General features: G+C 33.1%; 4 protein-coding genes and 1 long non-coding RNA gene across 11 annotated transcripts; 3 read left to right on the plus strand and 2 right to left on the minus strand.

Annotated features, from left to right (window-relative positions):
• Nucleotides 1-278: 278 nt before the first annotated feature.
• LOC145030926 (uncharacterized) lies at nt 279-2,069 on the plus strand. The gene is made up of 2 exons (XM_078979372.1): nt 279-449; nt 951-2,069. The coding sequence occupies exon 2, from the start codon at nt 953-955 to the stop codon at nt 2,012-2,014; it is 1,062 nt and encodes a 353-aa protein (XP_078835498.1). The 5' UTR covers nt 279-449; nt 951-952; the 3' UTR covers nt 2,015-2,069.
• Nucleotides 2,070-3,598: 1,529 nt separating this feature from the next.
• Nucleotides 3,599-4,701, minus strand: LOC145028862 (uncharacterized). Its single transcript, XM_078977575.1, has 3 exons — nt 4,602-4,701; nt 4,120-4,305; nt 3,599-3,803 (listed from the first exon to the last, which is right to left on the minus strand). Exons 1-3 carry the CDS (start codon nt 4,698-4,700, stop codon nt 3,603-3,605), a joined length of 486 nt encoding a protein of 161 aa, XP_078833701.1. The 5' UTR covers nt 4,701; the 3' UTR covers nt 3,599-3,602.
• A 1,141-nt stretch (nt 4,702-5,842) lies between these two features.
• LOC145028863 (uncharacterized) lies at nt 5,843-7,568 on the minus strand. The gene is made up of 4 exons (XM_078977576.1): nt 7,290-7,568; nt 6,885-7,211; nt 6,719-6,818; nt 5,843-6,637 (listed from the first exon to the last, which is right to left on the minus strand). Exons 1-4 carry the CDS (start codon nt 7,535-7,537, stop codon nt 5,891-5,893), a joined length of 1,422 nt encoding a protein of 473 aa, XP_078833702.1. The 5' UTR covers nt 7,538-7,568; the 3' UTR covers nt 5,843-5,890.
• A 216-nt stretch (nt 7,569-7,784) lies between these two features.
• LOC145030927 (uncharacterized) lies at nt 7,785-11,221 on the plus strand. 3 transcript variants are annotated; one of them, XR_013676744.1, is made up of 3 exons: nt 7,846-9,364; nt 9,480-10,731; nt 10,823-11,221. It is a non-coding gene; the product is annotated as an uncharacterized LOC145030927 (long non-coding RNA). The 3 variants fall into 3 exon arrangements; XR_013676745.1 differs by lacking the exon at nt 10,823-11,221 and having other exon boundaries at nt 7,849-8,895; nt 9,144-9,364; nt 9,480-10,143; XR_013676743.1 differs by lacking the exon at nt 10,823-11,221 and having other exon boundaries at nt 7,785-9,364; nt 9,480-10,143.
• A 4,430-nt stretch (nt 11,222-15,651) lies between these two features.
• LOC145030928 (uncharacterized) lies at nt 15,652-17,557 on the plus strand. 5 transcript variants are annotated; one of them, XM_078979377.1, is made up of 3 exons: nt 15,666-15,854; nt 16,296-16,369; nt 16,453-17,557. In XM_078979377.1, the coding sequence occupies exons 2-3, from the start codon at nt 16,326-16,328 to the stop codon at nt 17,351-17,353; spliced, it is 945 nt and encodes a 314-aa protein (XP_078835503.1). In that variant the 5' UTR covers nt 15,666-15,854; nt 16,296-16,325; the 3' UTR covers nt 17,354-17,557. The 5 variants fall into 5 exon arrangements, 4 of the variants coding, with proteins under 4 accessions (XP_078835503.1, XP_078835501.1, XP_078835502.1 ...); XM_078979376.1 differs by having other exon boundaries at nt 15,667-15,854; nt 16,290-16,369; XR_013676746.1 differs by lacking the exons at nt 16,296-16,369; nt 16,453-17,557 and adding an exon at nt 16,027-16,172 and having other exon boundaries at nt 15,652-15,854.
• Nucleotides 17,558-19,767: the final 2,210 nt, after the last annotated feature.

The following is a 19,767-nucleotide window of genomic DNA, read 5'->3' on the forward strand; positions in this document are numbered from 1 at the left end:
ATTTTACAAGAAAGATAAAATAGCTAATAGAACTGATTAAATGAGAAAAATGATAACTTTAGGTAAAAGTTATAGCCATAGCCAACCAAAAAGAAAAACATTAGGCTTTTTCGCAAATGTAAACTTTAACTGTTATATTATCAGTCCTGTCATATTTTCTTGAGCTTTCACTGGCATCGCACTAAACCTCCCCTTTCCACGTCATGTTTACATGTTCTCCTCCCCTTTATATTATAATTATAAATAAATAATAAATAAATATGTAATTTACTCTTCAATTTAATATGACGAGGACAAAATTCGAAGACAAAAAAAACCCATAGCACACAACCCCCAAAGCATTCGTGCTGTTCATTCGGTAATCCCATTTGGCCTTTGCCACGCATTTGACTCTAGCTCTTTTGATTCTTTAGCAAATCGGAGTTCCATTGATCGGAAACGTCACTCAGGTTAGTTTAGACAATTTGGTTATCTTTATGTGTTTCATGAAATGCATTTTGAATTGTTTGCTAATTTGAGTTTCGTTTGCTGTGATAAGTATCCATGTTACTTGAAATGTTTTGATTATCTAATTATTTGGTCTTTTTGTGGATTTTTTCTGATGTCTTATGATAGTTGGATAATTGATATAGAGTATCATTCAAGCGTTTGGATTATCTAGGGTTTGTTGGAATTTGGTGTTTTTGCTTCAACACAGGAAAAATCATTAGCGTAAGGAGAGATAAATAAAGGAACAATTTTACCATGTGGCTGATCTGCCTTTTTCTTTTTTAAGAGTATTCATTTCTGTTGAACTGCTAATTAGATTGTATATGCTATAGATATTTTGTGCTTGTTTTCATTTGCGAATCCTGTTGATTTTCTCTTTTGCTGTTTACAAGTGCTGTATGATTATGTGCAATTTGTATTTTACCAAGAATATTTTTTTTTTTTGTCTTTTGATAATGTAGAAATGGATATGACAAGGAGAGTGACTAGAAACCAGAATGATGATGTTGCATCTATCAGTAAGACTATCAAGACTAATGATGTGAGAACTTGGTCATACCTCAATCATGACATGCTTTTATTAGTTATGATGCAACTTGGGGTCATCGATTTTGTTGCTTTTAGTGGTGTTTGCAAGTCATGGAGATCAGTAGCACTCAGTAACAGGAAAAGTTTTATGGCATCCAAACCACCGATGCTGACGCGTATCTCTGGTGAACTTAATAAGGATAAGAAATTCCGCCTAGAAGACCATGAAGGAAGAAAGTTTAAAACCATAATTCCCCATTCTGTTGACTGGTACTATGAAGGACTAACTTCTTGTTACATGATCTTGTTCAGGTGGAATACCAAGGAATACTGGCTTGTGAATCCAATCACTAGACAAGACTTTATTTTCCCTCCTATCCCTTGGGAGACTGATTATGGCTCCAGATCTGTTCTTGTCTTTTCACCTTCAATCTCTAAAATGGTGTTTGTTGTGTTAGCCCAGAAGCAAATATGGTTTTCTATAGAGGATGAGGGAACATGGAATCATGTCTCCTCTTTCGACCTCAAATTTTGTAGGGATTTACATGTTTTTAAGGGGAAGATATATACCGTAGACACAAATAATTTTAATTTATGTGAATTCAGACTCAATCCTGAGCCCAAAGTGACATTGCTTGAAACCAAGAATCTTCCGGAGGATCCGGAAATACTTTTTCCGCAGCTTGTAAGTTGCGGTGAAAACCTTTATGTGATGGGAAGCTCAGTATACGCAGAAAAATTCAATGTCTTTAAACTAGATTTTGGTGAAATGGAATGGGTGGATTTTGAAGATACAAGAGACGAATGTGGTTTCTTTCTAAGCGAGGAGAATTATAGTGCTGCTGTTAAACCAGAGTTGTGGGCTGACCCTTGGTCACATTATGAGGCATATGATATTGATAATGGAGGTGAACATGAGAGAATATTGTTTTCTGCAATCGAAGGGTGGTATTTCCCGCATGAATGTGATAATGTTAATCTCATAGAAGAGTCATGACTTTGAAATGTGGCTAATGCATCTAGTTTAATTCATATCAAATTATCTTTTAGCATTCTTATGATTGAGATGATGGTGCTCTTTTTATGGGTGGGGTGTTGTAGTAACTTTTTTCTGATATCTGTTGAAAATCCCTATAGATTATTAATAGGGACCATGGATCTTCCCTATAGATTATTAATAGTATTTTTTTTTTCTGATATCTGTTGAAAAAAAAAAACATACAGCAAATAATTAAAACATAATAAGTAAACCAATGAAACCAATATTATCAAATCAACAATATGCTTCCATGAAGAACAAAGGAAAACATGGAACAAATTCTAAAATTTCTTGTATGGTTTGTAAGCCCAAAACATGTCATAAGTATGGTATATTTAGACTCTAATATGATGGTTATTAACTGCCAATCAATCATAATTGTTAACCATATGTGTTAATCGCCAATACTGTGAAAATGTATTTTCACTTATAATATCTAAATTGGTGTTTGTTTATGGGTTTGAACTTTTTTTTTTTCATCGACATTATACCATTATACCAATTTCACTACTAGAAACATGGGTTTTAGCGACGGAAAAATCCGTCGCTATTCCGTTGCTAAATGTTGTTTGCAATGGATCGGCGACGGATTCACTCCATAGGTAATAAAAAAGTGGCTAATTTCTCAGCGAGGGTTTTAGCGACGGATCGGTTTTTCCTTGCGACAAAGGTTGCGACAGATTCACTCCATAGGTAATAAAAAGGTGGCTAATTTCTCAGCGAGGGTTTTAGCGATGGATCGGTTTTTCCTTGCGACAAAGGTTGCGACAGAATATCCGTCGCTAAATGTCACTCAATGCATTCCGTCGCTGCTCTGTCGCAAATTTCCATGAACAGTTTTTTTTTTTTTTTTTTTTTTTTTTTTTTTTTTTTTTTTTCGTAGCTAATCCCTTGCAAAATTCATATACTATTTTTTTTTTCCGTCGCTGATCTATCGCAAACTTTAGACATGAACTTTTTCGTCACTAATCCCTTGCAAAATTCATACATTAAATTTTTTTCCTTTCCGTCGCTGATCCGTCGCACTCTTTAGACATGATTTTTTTCCGTAGCTAATCCCTCGCAAAATTCATGCATTAAAATACTTTTTATTTTCTCACCACGAACTTGTAATATCATTTTTTTTATTATGATTCTAAAAGAAAAAAAAATACTACAATCATCAAATTATTATACTAAAGAACATCAAATAATGATACAACCAAGCATTACAATACCAAAACTATCAAAGTTTACCAAAGTGTCATTCAAGAAACATCCAAAAACGAAACTACCCACATAACATCAAACTCCCAATGGTTTAACTTTAAATTAACATTTTAGCACCAAGAAATCCAAAGTATGCAAAAGAGGTACAAACAGAAAAAAGTTTAACCTTCAAAATAACATTTTAGCTGCTCTCTTCATTTCATGTCCATCCAATCATCTTCGGTTGTCATTCCTATAAAACATTATTCAAAACAATGAAAAACATCAAATACAAAAGGTTAACAAGTCATTCAAAACCATCAAATACTAATGGTTAACATCATATTACCTCTACTTTTCAATTTCCCGTCATATTTTGCAAGGCTGCATACATCTTCTCCATTGCTTCATATTTTGCATCAATTTGTTGTTGTTTGGCATCTATTGCTGCAACTTTGGCATCCATTTCCTCACGCATTTGTTGATGTTTAGCTTCCATTTCTGCAGCTTTAGCATCCATTTCGCCACGCATCTCATTTCGTACACGTTCATAGACAACCTAAAGTACAATACCATGATAGGAAACTTTGTAAGTACAATGCCATGATAGGAAAATTTGTAAGTATAATGCCATGATAGGAAACTTTTTAAGTACAATGCCATGATAGGAAAATTTGTAAGTATAATGCCATGATAGGAAACTATGTAAGTACAATGCCATGATAGGAAACTTTGCAAGTATCATACCATGATAGAAAAACTTTGTAAGTACAATGCCACGATAGGAAACTTTGTAAGTACAATGCCATGATAGGAAACTTTGTAAGTACAATGCTATGATAGGAAATTTTTATAAAGTACAAAATTAAATGAACCTCTTGGGATGTTATTGTACTAGATGTTCCTTCCAAAAAGCTCGCTGGATCAGACACATATCCGAATCCATATATTCTTCCTTTCTTGACTCCTCCGGAAACATCACACCATGTTTCATTATCCAAGAGGGGGTGGCAACTAGTATCATCACCAAACTTAGCCACCATAGCACTTTCATAAGCCTCCTATTATAGCAAAAAAAAAATGAAAAAATAGAAACATGAAATAAGGAATGGAATGGTTCATTCCATCCCATTAAATTCATAATACTCAAACCTTGCATAAAGTTGATTACTACTTACAAAACACATAATTACAACTAGGCAGAGGATCAAACATTTAGAGATAATAATTTGTTTCTTTTCTTTTGTAAGTTGATTACTACTTACGAAAGATTTGTTTTCTGTCAATTAGTTGCTTTAAAAAAGTCAGTAACCCAAGTAGTAGGAAGTTTTGTTTCCTACAAAAGAATTGAAAATACCTTAACTTTAGCTGCCTTTGGTGTAATGTACTCTTGAGTAGACCCTTTAGTGTGCAACCTTGCATAAAGTTCAACTCCTGTAGGAGGGAGTTTAAGCATTGCTTGCTACAAAATCCATTAGTAATACATTAAAAAACAAAACAAAAACTCAACAGTCTAAGTGGAAACTAACGTGAGATGAAAACATCTTACCATTCTTTTCTTATGTTGACGAATAGATATAGAACCCCCGGTATGTTTGGAAACAGAGCTATCTTCTAATTTATTTAGTTTGTTTTTCCCTGATTGTGATAAACGTTTCCATTTGGATGTGGTCCACACTTCATTGATCATTTTTTCCCAATACTCCTTTTTTATCCAATTTGGGCGATAGTCCTTTAGCAAATTTAAATCACCTTCTAGTAAGGCATTCACATTTGCAGCTTTGGCAAGTTTTAAAGATGCTTCACGTGCTCTTCGCATTACATCAGGAAATCGTTTCTTCATACAGTCTTCCCATACCTTGCGAGCAAGAACATCAGTCTATTCGGGCCAAACATACAAACCCTACATGTAGATCGCGCATACAATTATCTTTTTCATTTTATACCAATTTTTACTTACACAAATCATAAAAATAATAAGTACAAACCTTGAAGTGTTCCCACATTTCATCAAGATGTTCTTTGTCAACCATCTTCCATGAGGTCCATAGGCCGTCAAACATCGTCTTCAGTATACATGTGATGGCTCTGATCACTGAAATCTGATCCGTAAATCTTGCAAAAAATTAAAAATTAAAAAATTAGCATTAGTATTATCATTAACAAGTAAATTCATTTTCATAAACAATTGTAAAATTAAATTTAGTACTCCTTTTCAGAATCGACTTCAATGAACTTCCTTTTTGATGGGTTACTTGGAACTTGTTCCAAGATGTTTGATCCTCTAACTAAAGAAGAAGGTTGACTTTCTGCATCATTGTATGATTGGGATGCATTTCTGTCTCCAGCAACACGACCACTAATGTGACTACCACTGCGACCACCACCATGGGCTCCTCGTTGCGCCTTTAGTCAAAAAGTAACCCTTAAAATCAAGAATTAATAAACTATTGGTTAGAACAAGTATGTATTATAATAGAAAATTATAGAAGTAAGAGAAGGTAACATGCTATAATACACAAATAAATGAAATTGCAATGTATATAAAAAAAGAAAACGATCATTTTAACTAAAAAGTTATTTATAAGGTCCATTAGGCAAAATATATAGTTCCAAATACATTGTTTCATTCTACATTTTTAGTAATTACTCATCATCAGAATTATCATCACATGTGTTTTCATCTTCAATATCATATTCGGATAAATCATCCAAGTTATCATCAACTTCTTCATCCTCTTCTCTCTCAATGTCATTGTCATTAACTTCTTCTATTTCTACTTCAATTACATGAGAAAGGGGTCCTGCCACCTCATTTGCACCGCTACTTGTAAAAGGTAAAGTTGCTTCACTTTCTTGAAAGAATTGGTCCTCTTCATCCTCATCGTCATCTTCTTCAGTAACACATTGTCGTAGATCATATACACCCCTTGGTTTCGTCTTGACGACAGCCCACCAATCTTTCAAATCCTTCATTGCAGGATATGGTAAATAATACACTTGTTCTGCTTGTGACGCTAGGATAAACGGATCTTCATTTCTTAGCCTTGATTTGTATTTAATATCAACCAAATTATGCTTTTGATCCACACGTACCCCTTCAGTAGGGTTAAACCATGTACACTTGAACAATACTACGACACAACGCCCTATGCCTTGATATTCTACTTCCAAGACCTCATCCAACAACCCATAATAGTCACACTCAGTCTCATTGTAACAAGTACCTCTTACACATACACCACTATTGTGTGTGACCAGTCCATCACCATATTTTTCAGTATGAAACTTGTAACCATTGAAAAAGTATCCTTTATAGGACCTAACATGTCGTAATGGTCCTCGTGCAACGCATTTCAGATGTTGATTGATATCATTTGATTGTTGAAAAACCTACATTGATAAATTCATTTGTTAACTAATTCATAGGGGAAGACACTTTGGTAATACAAAATTTTCTCGTATCATACTCACATGATCTTTAAACCACTTAGCAAAATGTTGTTCCCTAAACCTTTCAAATGCTCCATCATCTATATCAGGTTGGCTTTGGATCACATAATTTTCAAACAACCTTAAAAAAAATAACAAAAATTTTAGAGTTTCACGAAGTCAAGGAAAAATAGATAACTTGACATACCTTAAAAAAGGTAGAACCTCAACACAATTGATCAAGATGTAATTATGAGCAATACGCATCTCATCATCTGTCAAAGGCCTCCGTTGACCACTTTTTTCGAATAATCTTCGAGATGGAACTTTGATAATGCTTAATCGAGAGTCGACCATGGTATAAATAGGAATGTCTGGGGCAAAATTACGTGACTCACGATTCAACTGGGTTTCAATTGTAGGCAAAAAGTATTGTGAGCAAAAAGTCGATATTTCTCCAATCATGTAAGCCTCAACAATGGACCCCTCAACCTTCGCATGGTTTTTTATCTTTCTTTTCATTGATCCCAATTTCCTAAAAAGATGTTGGAAAATACTTATTAGAAATTCTATAGGTTTTATGGTAGAATATTTTGTATGGTAAAAAATATACCTTTCAGAAAGATACATCCACCTATATTGAACCGGACCACCAAGCATAGCTTCTCGAGCTAAGTGGATAACAAGATGCTCCATTGAATCAAAGAATCCAGGTGGAAATATTTTTTCCAACTTGCAAATGGTTTCAACAATAGTAGTTTGCAAGCGTTGTAAGTCATCTACGCGTAACACCCTTGAACATATTACACGAAAGAATGTACACAACTCTGTAATTGCATCCCATGTTGAGTTTGGCACCATACCTCTTAGAGAAGTAGGCAATAATCTTTGAAGAAATACATGGCACTCATGAGTCTTGAATTTGTAAAAGCTATATATATATATATACTATCTTATAAAAGAAATGTCACTATTTCTATAAATAGATTCAATATAATAATAATATTTTTTAAATTGTACAAAACATGAAGAATAAAGTACAATTAACCAATGCATATGAAGTTCTTATAGCATGTTTGACCAAGTTCTTTAGTCATGATGTGAAAAAGTCAAGATAAGAATTATAAGAATTAGTTGATGGTTTATTAGCAGGCCTTTAAAATTTGAATTAGTATTCTTCATTTTCAGCCACTTGAATAGGTCAAACCTCACTTTCAACCACTTGAATCGATCAAACGCAGCTATATTAACACATCTTTGAAGATTGATCTCTAACTCTCTCTTCGTCTCTTTCTAGATCTACAAGAAACTCAATCGCTACCCTCATCAGAAACCAATCACCACCATCATCAGATCATTTACCACCCATCGCCATCTCCGCCTTCAGTCTCTGTCGGAAAATATGTATGCCGGAAAATATGTATTAGTCCCTCGATTAAATGTTCTTCTGGATTTCCTTTTTCAAAGCTCTAATCTCAGGTACCATTTCCAACCATCGATCACCACCACCCCTTGATTTGTTCCGTCTCTTTATTTTTTTAGGTTTTAAGTTGACTTGCAAGTACGATTGAGAGAACATAGGAATGGTCATGGTGTTCCAGTGACGATACTGCAATACAAGTGAAAACACAGAGCTTTTTATTGATGCTTAATAACCATACTAGCAACGAAACATCTCCAATGATCTCCTTACTCCCGGTGAAGAACATGACCAAAGAAAGCTAGATTTGTATTTTTTTCATAACTTTCACTGTATGGTTTCGGGTGTCGTTGTTACGCCCGCCCATTGAATTCAATATCTTCTTTCTCTCACTCTCCTCTCTTGAAATTTAGATATGATGAATGATCATTATAAAGGATTGATGTATCCCCATATCTCGACCCCTCTGTTGCTTAAGGCTCTACCAATCATCTTGAAAACCTACCTACTAAAAGCTCTATATGCGTGTGATCTCAAAAATCCACAAAATCATTTGTAAAAAGCATGAAATCCCAGTAGTGGCTACTTTACTATACACCTTTATCCACCACTCCACTCCCTGCCCTAATCCATTTTTCCCTCTTAGACAAAGACGATGATTTTTTTCTTTAAATAATTTTGATTTTATTTTTTCCATTGATTTTGATTTTCTGTTTCGATTGGTTGGAGGTTGGATCTATGGTGGGTTGTAGACGAAAAGTTTCTTCTAATTTGATTTGGATTTATGATGTTATCTAAGGTAAATTTCATTTGTTCTTCTTTGTAATTTTCTATTTCCTTTAATTTATCTGTGATGGGAGATGGAGAAGATTATTGTTATTGCGTTGCTACTCCGATACTAACCCTCCCGCTCTTTTTACGCATACACGCACCACCACAACTCACCCCTGAAGATAGACCTTTGAAGAAACCTACCATCTTGGCTGCATGTATCTTCACTTAATTTATTGTGTATCATCTAGCATTATCTTTTCAAGTTTTTTGTAGGTGTTGATAGAGGATTTGATAACCAAGAACCCCGAATATGGTGAAACTTATGACATAGTAATTCTTCAAGATTATGCAACTTTCTCATTTCCTTTAGTCTCATTACCTGAAAAGGTACGATTGGTGGCAGATGGAATTTTAATTGATGAAGGTGTTAGAAGGAAATAATAACTTGCATCATGGACAATTGATAAAAAAAATGCAAATTAGTGACTATGAATGTATGTATACGATTTTCTACTATTTTTGCTGTATTATTCTTCCTGTTCATATGATTTTGGAATTGATGATTCCATTGTTGTTTGATTAATTTGCTATCATTTTTGTTTTATTCAGATTCGTTGATGTTATTCCAAGGTTGATGCCATTCTTAGGCATGCAGGCTTTTGAACCTTGAGCATTTGATCCATCTTGGTTAGATATTCTAGCTTAACTCTTTGTGTATCCACTCCTTTCTGATATCTTTTAAAGTGGCATTGATGTCAAGACTAGATGCTTTGGTTATTTACTTGGTAGAAAGCATGGTGCTTTCATTTCAGAGGGTAAATCCAACCAGCATATTATTTTTTTCTCAATCTAAAAAATTTGGTGTGTTTTTTTTTTTTTTTTTTTTTTTTTTTTTTTTTTTTTTTTGTACTCTGGAATGTTCATGGCTAATACTTGGTTGCCCATGGAAAGTTCAGTGTTATTACTGGTTTACCAATTTGTTGCTTCACTCTTTTCTTGAAAGTTGGATACTTTTCAAGGATTGCCTTTGTCGGTAGCACCCTTAAACGTACAATGTTGTTAAGTGCATTGATATTGGTGCTTTTTCCCTTGATATTGCTAGGCTTATGTTGGGTTGCCCTTTGAATGTTGGTTCATAGTAGAAGTACATAGTTATCTCTGGTTTGCCATTGAAAGTTCAAATCTATTACCAACTGGTTCTCTTGAAAATGTAGTTGTTTGTTGTTGTTGTATGTATTTTATTTTATATTTTTATGTATTTATACGTTTTGTCCCACTGGCTGCACTTTTTTTATAATAATAATTTTATTTCAAAAAAAAAAGTTTGTATGTGACTTAAGTGTGTGTGAGGGAGTACTGACATGTTTACTATAATGTAATTAGTTGCTACAATTGGATTTTGTTGTATGGTATTCTTTATTTTAGGGTGTTTTATGATCACTGTATTGTAGTTCTATATGCTATATTAGTTTGTTATAGTTGGATCTGGTCAGTTTAATGTAAGTCATTTTATTTATGAGTTTACGGATGGAGTCGACAGGTTGGTTGTGTGTTTCTTAAAAAGGTTTTAAGGAAAAGATGATAGAGTCATTTTGAACTCTGGGCTTCGCTTTGATGTCCATTTTTAGTTGATCATATTGTCTTGCCTTAATTCTCAAAATGTTGGAATTCCTTTCCATTTTGATTCATATTTTTATGTTATTTTATTGGTAATGTGTATATGTTTATGACTAAGCCCTAAGTTCTTAACATCATTAACTGATGACATAATTTTGTAGTGTATGCACTTAAACATCTATATTTTACCAAATTCCTTCATTTGGAGCATCTCCTGAGTTTGAAAGCGAATTATCACCTTAAGGTTCTTGAGATATTACTTAATTTTATGTTATTTTTTTTATATTTATTTATTATCTATCGCTTAACAAAACAAAACTCAATGTGGAGAATAGTAAAGTGGAATGACATATTATTCAAGACGTTTGAGAGACCGAAGCATAAAAGGAAAGTTGAATTAACTGGGAAGTCAAAGGAAAGTTGAATTAACTGGTAGGGTCATAAATGGAAAGTTGAAGATGGTTGAATATGTTTTAGAAGGGGTATAACTGGGAAGTCAAAGGTTAAGTTGAAAGTCAAACTATGACATGGTTGTAAGCGAAATTGATGTTATATTAGTTGAAGTCAAGATACGATGGGGAGAATAGCAATTTGTGTTGATAATGTTTGTTTCATGAAATATTGTTGGGTAAAAGAGAGCTAATGGTAGGCAGAACTAGAAACTATAAGGAGAACAAATTCATCTAGATTATATTAACCAATGGTTTTTCTAAAGCCTAAAAGTATTATTGAATTAAATTATAGTATATAACATTACCTTACGTTTTGATAGTTAACTGAGACATTTATTTTAGGACAAATAATTAATAGGCAAGTGTATTAGCAATATAATATTGAAATCTCACCAATTAAATTAAATTTTATATGTAAGCTTTTTATGATAAGTTTTAATGTATAATTGTCATGATCGCCATAAGTTTGTATTAAATATATGTTAATTTAAGCACAAAAGTACTCATTTTGGAAAATTACTTTTCCTTCCTTGAATCTAAAATGTGAGATCTATGTCATATAGGTTTTGGTAAAAATAACAAATGATTTACTTTGTTAGATTATACCTCTTCTTATTTTAAACATAATCTGGTTTATAGTTCAATTGTATATAAAATAAATGTCAGAAATAATTAAACGAAAACCTATGTGTAAAACTTAAAACACAGGGGGTTTCACACAAAAGTTAAAGTTGGTATAATTTTTGCATTTAGCTAAGTTCGTGGAAATTTTTGTGTCGTGCCGCATGTTTTTTAGAGTACAACATCTTTCATTAAAAATTTGTGTCGTGCGACATGATTTTTGTTAACATATTAAGGACCTAACTCATTGGCTTCAACAAACGCCACCCAACATAATCTAACAGTTGCCAACTGCCTCATTCCCCGAAATTACACACATCCATCTATGATTGTATCCTTCCCTGGCATACTAGACCGCCATCTCGGGTTTGTTGAAAGATCTACATCCTTGCAGTCTCATTCTGCTAGATTTCTGTTTTAAAGCCTCATTCCCCATCCACCCATTGCCAAAAACATTGGTTCTACAAAAGTAGGTGCGATGCTTGATCAGAAACAAAAAAGTCAACACCCACAGTTAATGAGGTCAAAAAGTCGAGTTGTTGTAGTTAGAGCCATCCATAACCACTTTGGAGCAAATGTTGAGTAAAGAGAAGTTGTGGCTGGAGGATGAATTAGAAGTGTTTCCAGGAGTAGACATGTGAAAAGAAAGATAGTTTTAGTTAGATTTCAAGATACCTCAATATAATAACCCAAAGATATCATATCAATGTTAGGATCCAGCTATGACGATTTACAACTTAGAAATGGGATGCTAAGATCCAAGTTTAAATCTCATAAAGGTAGGTGAATGACGATTCACCAATTCCACCATTAGACAAAATAAACGAAGTGAAATTCCTAATTCCTTTTGAGATACATTGAAACTATTCAATGACATGTTTTAATCTCGGATTATGCTATTCTATTTGTGACTGGGATACCGAGGATCACAAATTAGATGTGAATAACCATGCAAATGTGCTTGGTAACCTCATTGTGTTTATCACTAACTATTGATGTGCCGGTAAACCACAAACGCTCCATCAACATGATAATTATGAGATACCCATTACTACTCTTTATTAGTGCCTATTAATGTGGTGGTAATCCACACACGCTCCACTAACGACCAATAAAGCATAATGTGCAATTTCATGGATTAGCATACTTTTCACATTTTTCCTAAAGTAACTAGAGTTGGGATTTTGTAAAATAATGTTCTAGTACTTTCTTTAATAACAATATGCTATTAATGAGATGTAGTTGTCCTATCAAATCCGTTCTGCTAACGACCCTTCACTAATCAAGGAAGCGGTGGGTGAGAGTGGACACCCATTCAACTATCATTTTATAGGCAGTTTCCTTATATCCCCCTTATAGATTAGCTTCGTGAATGAGGCATACTAGCGATTTGACTGACATTAGTCGTATACATATATAATATTTAACTTTTAATTATAATATATATATATATATATATATATATATATATATATATATATATATATATATATATATATATATATATATGGTGTGTTTTAAACTTTTAAAACTTTATGGTTTATATATAAATTTCAAAAATTAAGATATTAATTTCAAATTTAAAATAAACCAAATAGCTAGATTTAATATTTATCTATTAATTAACTTTTAATTAATTAATTAAATCTTGTAAGGATTATCTAATTAAATTAAACAATTAATTTAATCCTAATCCATATCCCTTCTAGATTTCAAAAATATGGGGATAGGATAATTGCCTTATTTTTCTCAATTATCCAATAAGGCAACTATTATCCAAAACAAAGAAACCCTAATTCTTTTAGCATATTTCGAAAATCAAGGGAGGAGGCTAGGGTTTCCAAAACCCTAACCCTAATTTCGATTAAGGTTCATGGAGGCTAGGGTTTTTCGAAAACCCTTTGAACCAAAAACCCTAGAAATCGAAAATTTGGCCTTTTAGGGTTTAATGGCTATAAACCATAATTTGCAATTCAACTATTATCACAATTAAATTTAAAACAACAATGGCTCTGATACCACTGATGGGTTTTAGGTAAAACAAATAAACTAGAAAACAATTCCTAAGTTCACATGCAACTTACTTTGGATCTATGTTTTAACTATTGAACATATAACTTTGAATTGCAAACAAGAACCCTAGAGGAGAGAGGCTATTTTCGAAATTGACTAACTAGGGTTTAAGAGTTACATACCCTTCAATTGTTATAGTAAACAATTGATGATCCTCTTGAACTTGGTCTTCTTGGAAGCCTAGCACCACAAATGTAATGTCTCTAATGGAATCACACCCAAGAACTAGCAAGAAGGAAACTTAAAGGAGAGAGAGGGTAAGGTAGCCAAAAGTCGGCCTAGGGTTTCTTCCAAGGTAGGAGTGGCCGATTTTAGGAGCTGGGAGGCTCCTTATATAACTGAGGGATCTAGGGTTTTGGGAAAACCCTAATACTCCTTTGCTTGGGGCCTAAGCTAATCCAAAGGCCTTATCCAAAGTCCCTTGGATGAAATCCTTAGGGTTTCCCCTATAGATTTCGTCCACCTCCCTCTAAGGAGGTTCTGGAGCCTTCCACTTAACTATCTGACAATTGCAAACTAGTCCCTGCACTTTATAACTAATACTTTTAACCCTAAAATTAATTTTGATTAATTTCTGGCTAACTATTAATTAAACATTATGATTTCTAATCAATATATTAATCCTTTAATATATTAATAAATCATTTATATTAATTTATTAATCTTATAATAAATCAATATCTCTCATTTCATAATTCCCTTGTTCGGTTGCTAGGTTTGAGGGAAACCCAAAAGGACTGTGCTGGTATCAATTCAAGTACATACCAATTATAGTTATGGGCTTAGACACCTAATCCAACAATTTATGCTTTTGATCTATATCGAACATGACATCCCGAGGTTTCTAATGAAATACACTTCTTCGGAAATTCTTTAAAAAAAATCTTTATCATATTTTATTTTGGGAACAAATTTCGCAACTCTTTTATTTAAAATGTTACTTTGATTTTTAAAACAAAAAATAAACAAATCGGTCTTTTCTGGCCGTAAAAATGGAGATGTCACAGTACGAAACTAGACCAAACAAAGACAAAGACAAAAACATCAAATTCACTACAAAAATACCTTCATATTTCAAAACGAAGTCGTTATCATCATAATCATCAAGATTCAATACCGTTTGTGTGGTGTTCCTAAACTTTAACTTGAATGAACTCAATCTTGTATTCCGCATTCTTCTAGAATACACTTAACTGAAAAGCCCAATGCCTCCCTATCAATCTTCTAGTGTGTGTGTGTGTATATATATATATATATATATATATATATATATATATATATATATATATATATATATATATATATATATATATATATATATATATATATATATATATATATATATATATATATATATCAAATAACTCCATAGAATCTTCTAATTTTAAGAATGATTCTACAAAGTCGGACGTTGTTTTGGTCTCCGATAGAAATGATTACCGATTTGCATGCTCGGCGAGATATTTGGGATGCGTAAGTTAGTTACCAAAAGCTACAATCATTTCATATTATGATGGTGATGCTAACGTACAAAACTACCCTTACACACATTTATTGAAATGCTATTAATTTGTTTTTTTAGTTGATTATAAAATAAAAATACTTATTTACCACAAATGATTGGCCAAGAATCATCCATTTATATATATACAAAAACCTAACCATATATATATATATATATATAATAAAAAGTGAAAATAAATAAAGTTAAAAAACAAAAATATATAAAAAACGAAAAATAAAGTTAAAAAAAATATGTTTAATTTTTTACAAATTACAAGAACCAAATTTAGATTTTAAATTGAAAACTGGTTTTCTAAGAAAGATAATAAAATTAACTGTTGAAACTACTTAAATGGACAAGAATAACAACTCTAAATAAAAGTTATAGCCATAACCAAAAAATATATATATTAGACTTTTTCACAACTACATTTATAAAACTTAACCTCTAAGGTATTAGTCTGATATATTCATGAGGTTTCGGCATCGCACTAAACCTCCCCTTTCCATGTCATGTTTACATGTTCTCCTTCCCTTTCCACTCTCATGTTTATATTATAAATATGTAATTTACTCCTTCATTTAATATAACGAGGACAACCCCAAAACATTCGTGTGGTTCATTCGGTATTCCCCTTTGGCCTTTGCCACGCATCTGACACTAGCTCTTTTGATTCTTTAGCAAATCGGAGTTCAATTGATCGGAAACGTCACTCAGGTTAGTTTAGACGATTTGGTTATCTGTATGTGTTTCATGAATTGCATTTTGAACTGTTTACTAATTTGATTTTCGTTTGTTGTGATAAGTATACATGTTACTTGAAATGTTTTGATTCTCTGATTATTTGGTCTTTTAAGTTTTGTTGATTTTATCTGCTGCTTCAACACAGGAAAAAGCATTAGCGTAAGGAGATATAAATAAAGGAACAAGTTTACCATGTAGCTGATCAACTTTTTCTTTTTTAAGAGCATTCATCTTTGTAGACGTGCTAATTAGATTTTATATACTATAATAAATATTTTGTGCTTGTTTTCATTTGCGAATCCTTTTCATTTTTCTTCTTGTTTTTTCTTTTGCTGTTTACAAGTGTCGTATGATTATATGCAATTTGTACTTTACCAAGAATATTTATTTTGTCTTTTGTTAATGTAGAAATAGATATGAGAAGGAGAGTGACTAGAAACCAGAATGATGATGTTGCATCTATCAGTAAGACTATCAAGACTAATGATGTGAGACCTTGGTCATACCTTAACCATGATGTGCTTTTATTAGTTATGATGCAACTGAGGGTCATCGATTTTATTGCTTTTAGTGGTGTCTGCAAGTCATGGAGATCGGTAGCACTCAGTAACAGGAAAAGTTTTATGGCATCCAAACCACCGATGCTGACACATATCTCTGGTCGTCTTAGTACGGATACGAAATTCCACATAGAAGACCATGAAGGAAGAAAGTTTAACACCATAATTCCCCATTCTGTTGACTGGTACAATGAAGGATTAACTTCTTGTTACATGATCTTCTTCAGGTTTAATACCAAGGAATACCGGCTTGTGAATCCAATCACTAGACAAGACTTTATTTTCCCTCCTATCCCTTGGGAGACTGATTATGGCTCCAGATCTGTTCTTGTCTTTTCACCTTCAATCTCTAAAATGGTGTTTGTTGTGTTAGCCCAGAAGCAAATATGGTTTTCTATAGAGGATGAGGGAACATGGAATCATGTCTCCTCTTTCGACCTCAAATTTTGTAGGGATTTACATGTTTTTAAGGGGAAGATATATACCGTAGACACAAATAATTTTAATTTATGTGAATTCAGACTCAATCCTGAGCCCAAAGTGACATTGCTTGAAACCAAGAATCTTCCGAAGGATCCGCGAATACTTTTGCCGCAGCTTGTAAGTTGTGGTGAAAACCTTTATTTGATGGGAAGCTCAGTATACGCAGAAAAGTTCAATGTTTTTAAACTGGATTTTGGTGAAATGGAATGGGTGAATTTTAAAGATACAAGAGATGAATGTGGTTTCTTTCTAGGCGAGGAGGATTATAGTGCTGCTGTTAAACCAGAGTTGTGGGCTGACCCTTGGTCACATTACGAGGCATATGATATTGATAACGGAGGTGAACGTAAGAAAATATTGTTTTCTGCAATCAGAGGGTGGTATTTCCCGCATGAATGTGAGAATGTTAATCTCATAGAAGAGTCATGACTTTGAAATGCGTGGCTAATGCATCTAGTTTAATTCATATCAAATTATCTTTTAGCATTCTTATGATTGAGATGATGGTGCTCTTTTTATGGGTGGGGTGTTGTAGTAACTTTTTTCTGATATCCGTTGAAAATCCCTATAGATTATTAATAGGGACCATGGCTCTTCCCTATAGATTATTAATAGTATTTTTTTTTTTTTTTTCTGATATCTGTTAAAAAAAAACGTACAGCAAATAATTAAAACATAATAAGTAAACCAATGAAACCAATATTATCAAATCAACAATATGCTTCCATGAAGAACAAAGGAAAACATGGAACAAATTCCAAAATTTCGTGTATGGTTTGTAAGCCCAAAACATGTCATAAGTATGGTATATTTAGACTCTAATATGATGGTTATTAACTGCCTATCAATCATAATTGTCAACTATATGTGCTAATTGACCATACCGTGAAAATGTATTTTCACTTATAATATCTAAATTGGTGTTTGTTTATGGGTTTAAACGTTTTTTTTTCTTTGACATTATACCATTGTTACCAATAATCCATGTTTAAGAAAACAATTACCAAAATTTTAAAAATAAGTAAAGAGAAATAGTGGTGGTACTTTACTTCAGAATCTCTAATAAGCTATAACTTAACTACAATAACTAAAAATAATAATAATAATAAGCTAAATAGGCATTCAAAATGGTAATGATATATTAATAATCTATGGGATTTTGAGCAGGCATCAAAAGAATTGACAAATAAAATGGCACCATCATCTCCAAAATAAAAAGGCTAAAAGATAAAACCATAAACTTGATATGAATTAAACGAGATGAACGGATGCATCTAAAAGCAAAGGACAACAAATCACATAAAAGGGAGGCAATAATGATAGTTGTAAAAATAAACATTGCAGAAATCAACTGCAAAACCCAAATCCACCAATTCTGGTTCTTAGCATACACAAAGACTCATCTATTAAACTCCCATGTTGTGATCGAGGGTCAACCAATGACTCTGGTTTAACAACAACACCATATTTGAAGTGGCTAAGAAAGAATGCATGTTCATGTCCATGTTCATCTCTTGTTTCTTCAAACTGCACCCAATGAATCTCTGGTTTTCAACCTAAAAATCAAGTAACCACAAGTTAGTCCAATTAAGGACCTAAAAGCAGAATGGGGAAGTATTGTTTTGAACTTTCATCCTTTAGAGTCCTCTAGGCAACATTCCATATCATTATTGCCACGTGGAGTGATACGTATCAACATGGGTGGTTTGGATGCCATAAACCTTTTCTTGTTAGAGAACACCTTTGATCTCCATAACTTGCAAACTACAGTGAATGCAAGAAAAACCAACAACTCCCAGTTGCATCATGATTAATGAAAGGGCATCATGGTTAAGATATGATCAAAGGTCTCACATCATCATTCACACAAATCTTCATCCTTTTACTACTTGATAATGCATCATCATGATTCCATAGGCCTTGATAAACGCAAATTTTATCTACAACCAAAGTAATACAGAATCAAAATCAACTAATCAAAATACTTAAAAAACAATATATCCATTATAAGGCATCAAAATCAACAAAACCTTAATCGACACATAATCAATTAATCAAAACAGTACTTCAAGTATAAACTGGACGATCCATATCACATAAAGATAATAAAATTAAATAAACGAACCTGATTGACGTTCTGGACCAGAATCAGTTCTGATTTCCTAAAGAATCGTTATCTGCCTGATGAAGAGGAGTTTCCGGTTTTGAGGTATGTGGTAAATAAAAGAAGAGGTTTGAGCATGGATCCAGATGGCATGTATTTGGTTTCTTCGATGAAAAAGATATCGATATTTCACATTTTAGGAAAACCTTTCTAATGGGTTTTGTACATAAGAACATTCCTAAGTGCGCATACAAACCCTAATGCTCGGATCTAGGTTTCTCTATTAAACATGCTTTGAATCCAAGACTTCTAATGACTAATTAGGTGTAAAAACAATACAAAATCAGACTTAGAATCATACCTTGAGACAATTGTTTGATCTTCTTGTTCTTGGAGCTTTAGAGTCATAATTGTCACTCCTCTAATGGCTTACAAACACCAACTAGCAAAGAGGATGATTTGAGAGAGAGGAGAGAGGAGGGAATTCGGCCAGGGGTTCTCTACTTTAGATGAAGTCCCGATTTCCCTTTGCCATAGGGTCTATTTATACTTGTAGACTCCTTAAGGGTTACAACTCAACCCTAGTTGGATAACTACTACTCAAAGCAATCCAAATCCTTCCTAAGATAATGTCGTGGACGATTTTGAGGCTTATCCTAGCCTAGAAATCGTCCAACCCCTATCCAACAAGGATTCACAGTCTAAAGTTTAACTATCAAACAATTGACAGTTTATACCC

Source organism: Lactuca saligna, chromosome 2 (assembly GCF_052625555.1).
Source record: "Lactuca saligna cultivar CGN05327 chromosome 2, ASM5262555v1, whole genome shotgun sequence".
Classification (NCBI taxonomy): domain Eukaryota; kingdom Viridiplantae; phylum Streptophyta; class Magnoliopsida; order Asterales; family Asteraceae; genus Lactuca; species Lactuca saligna.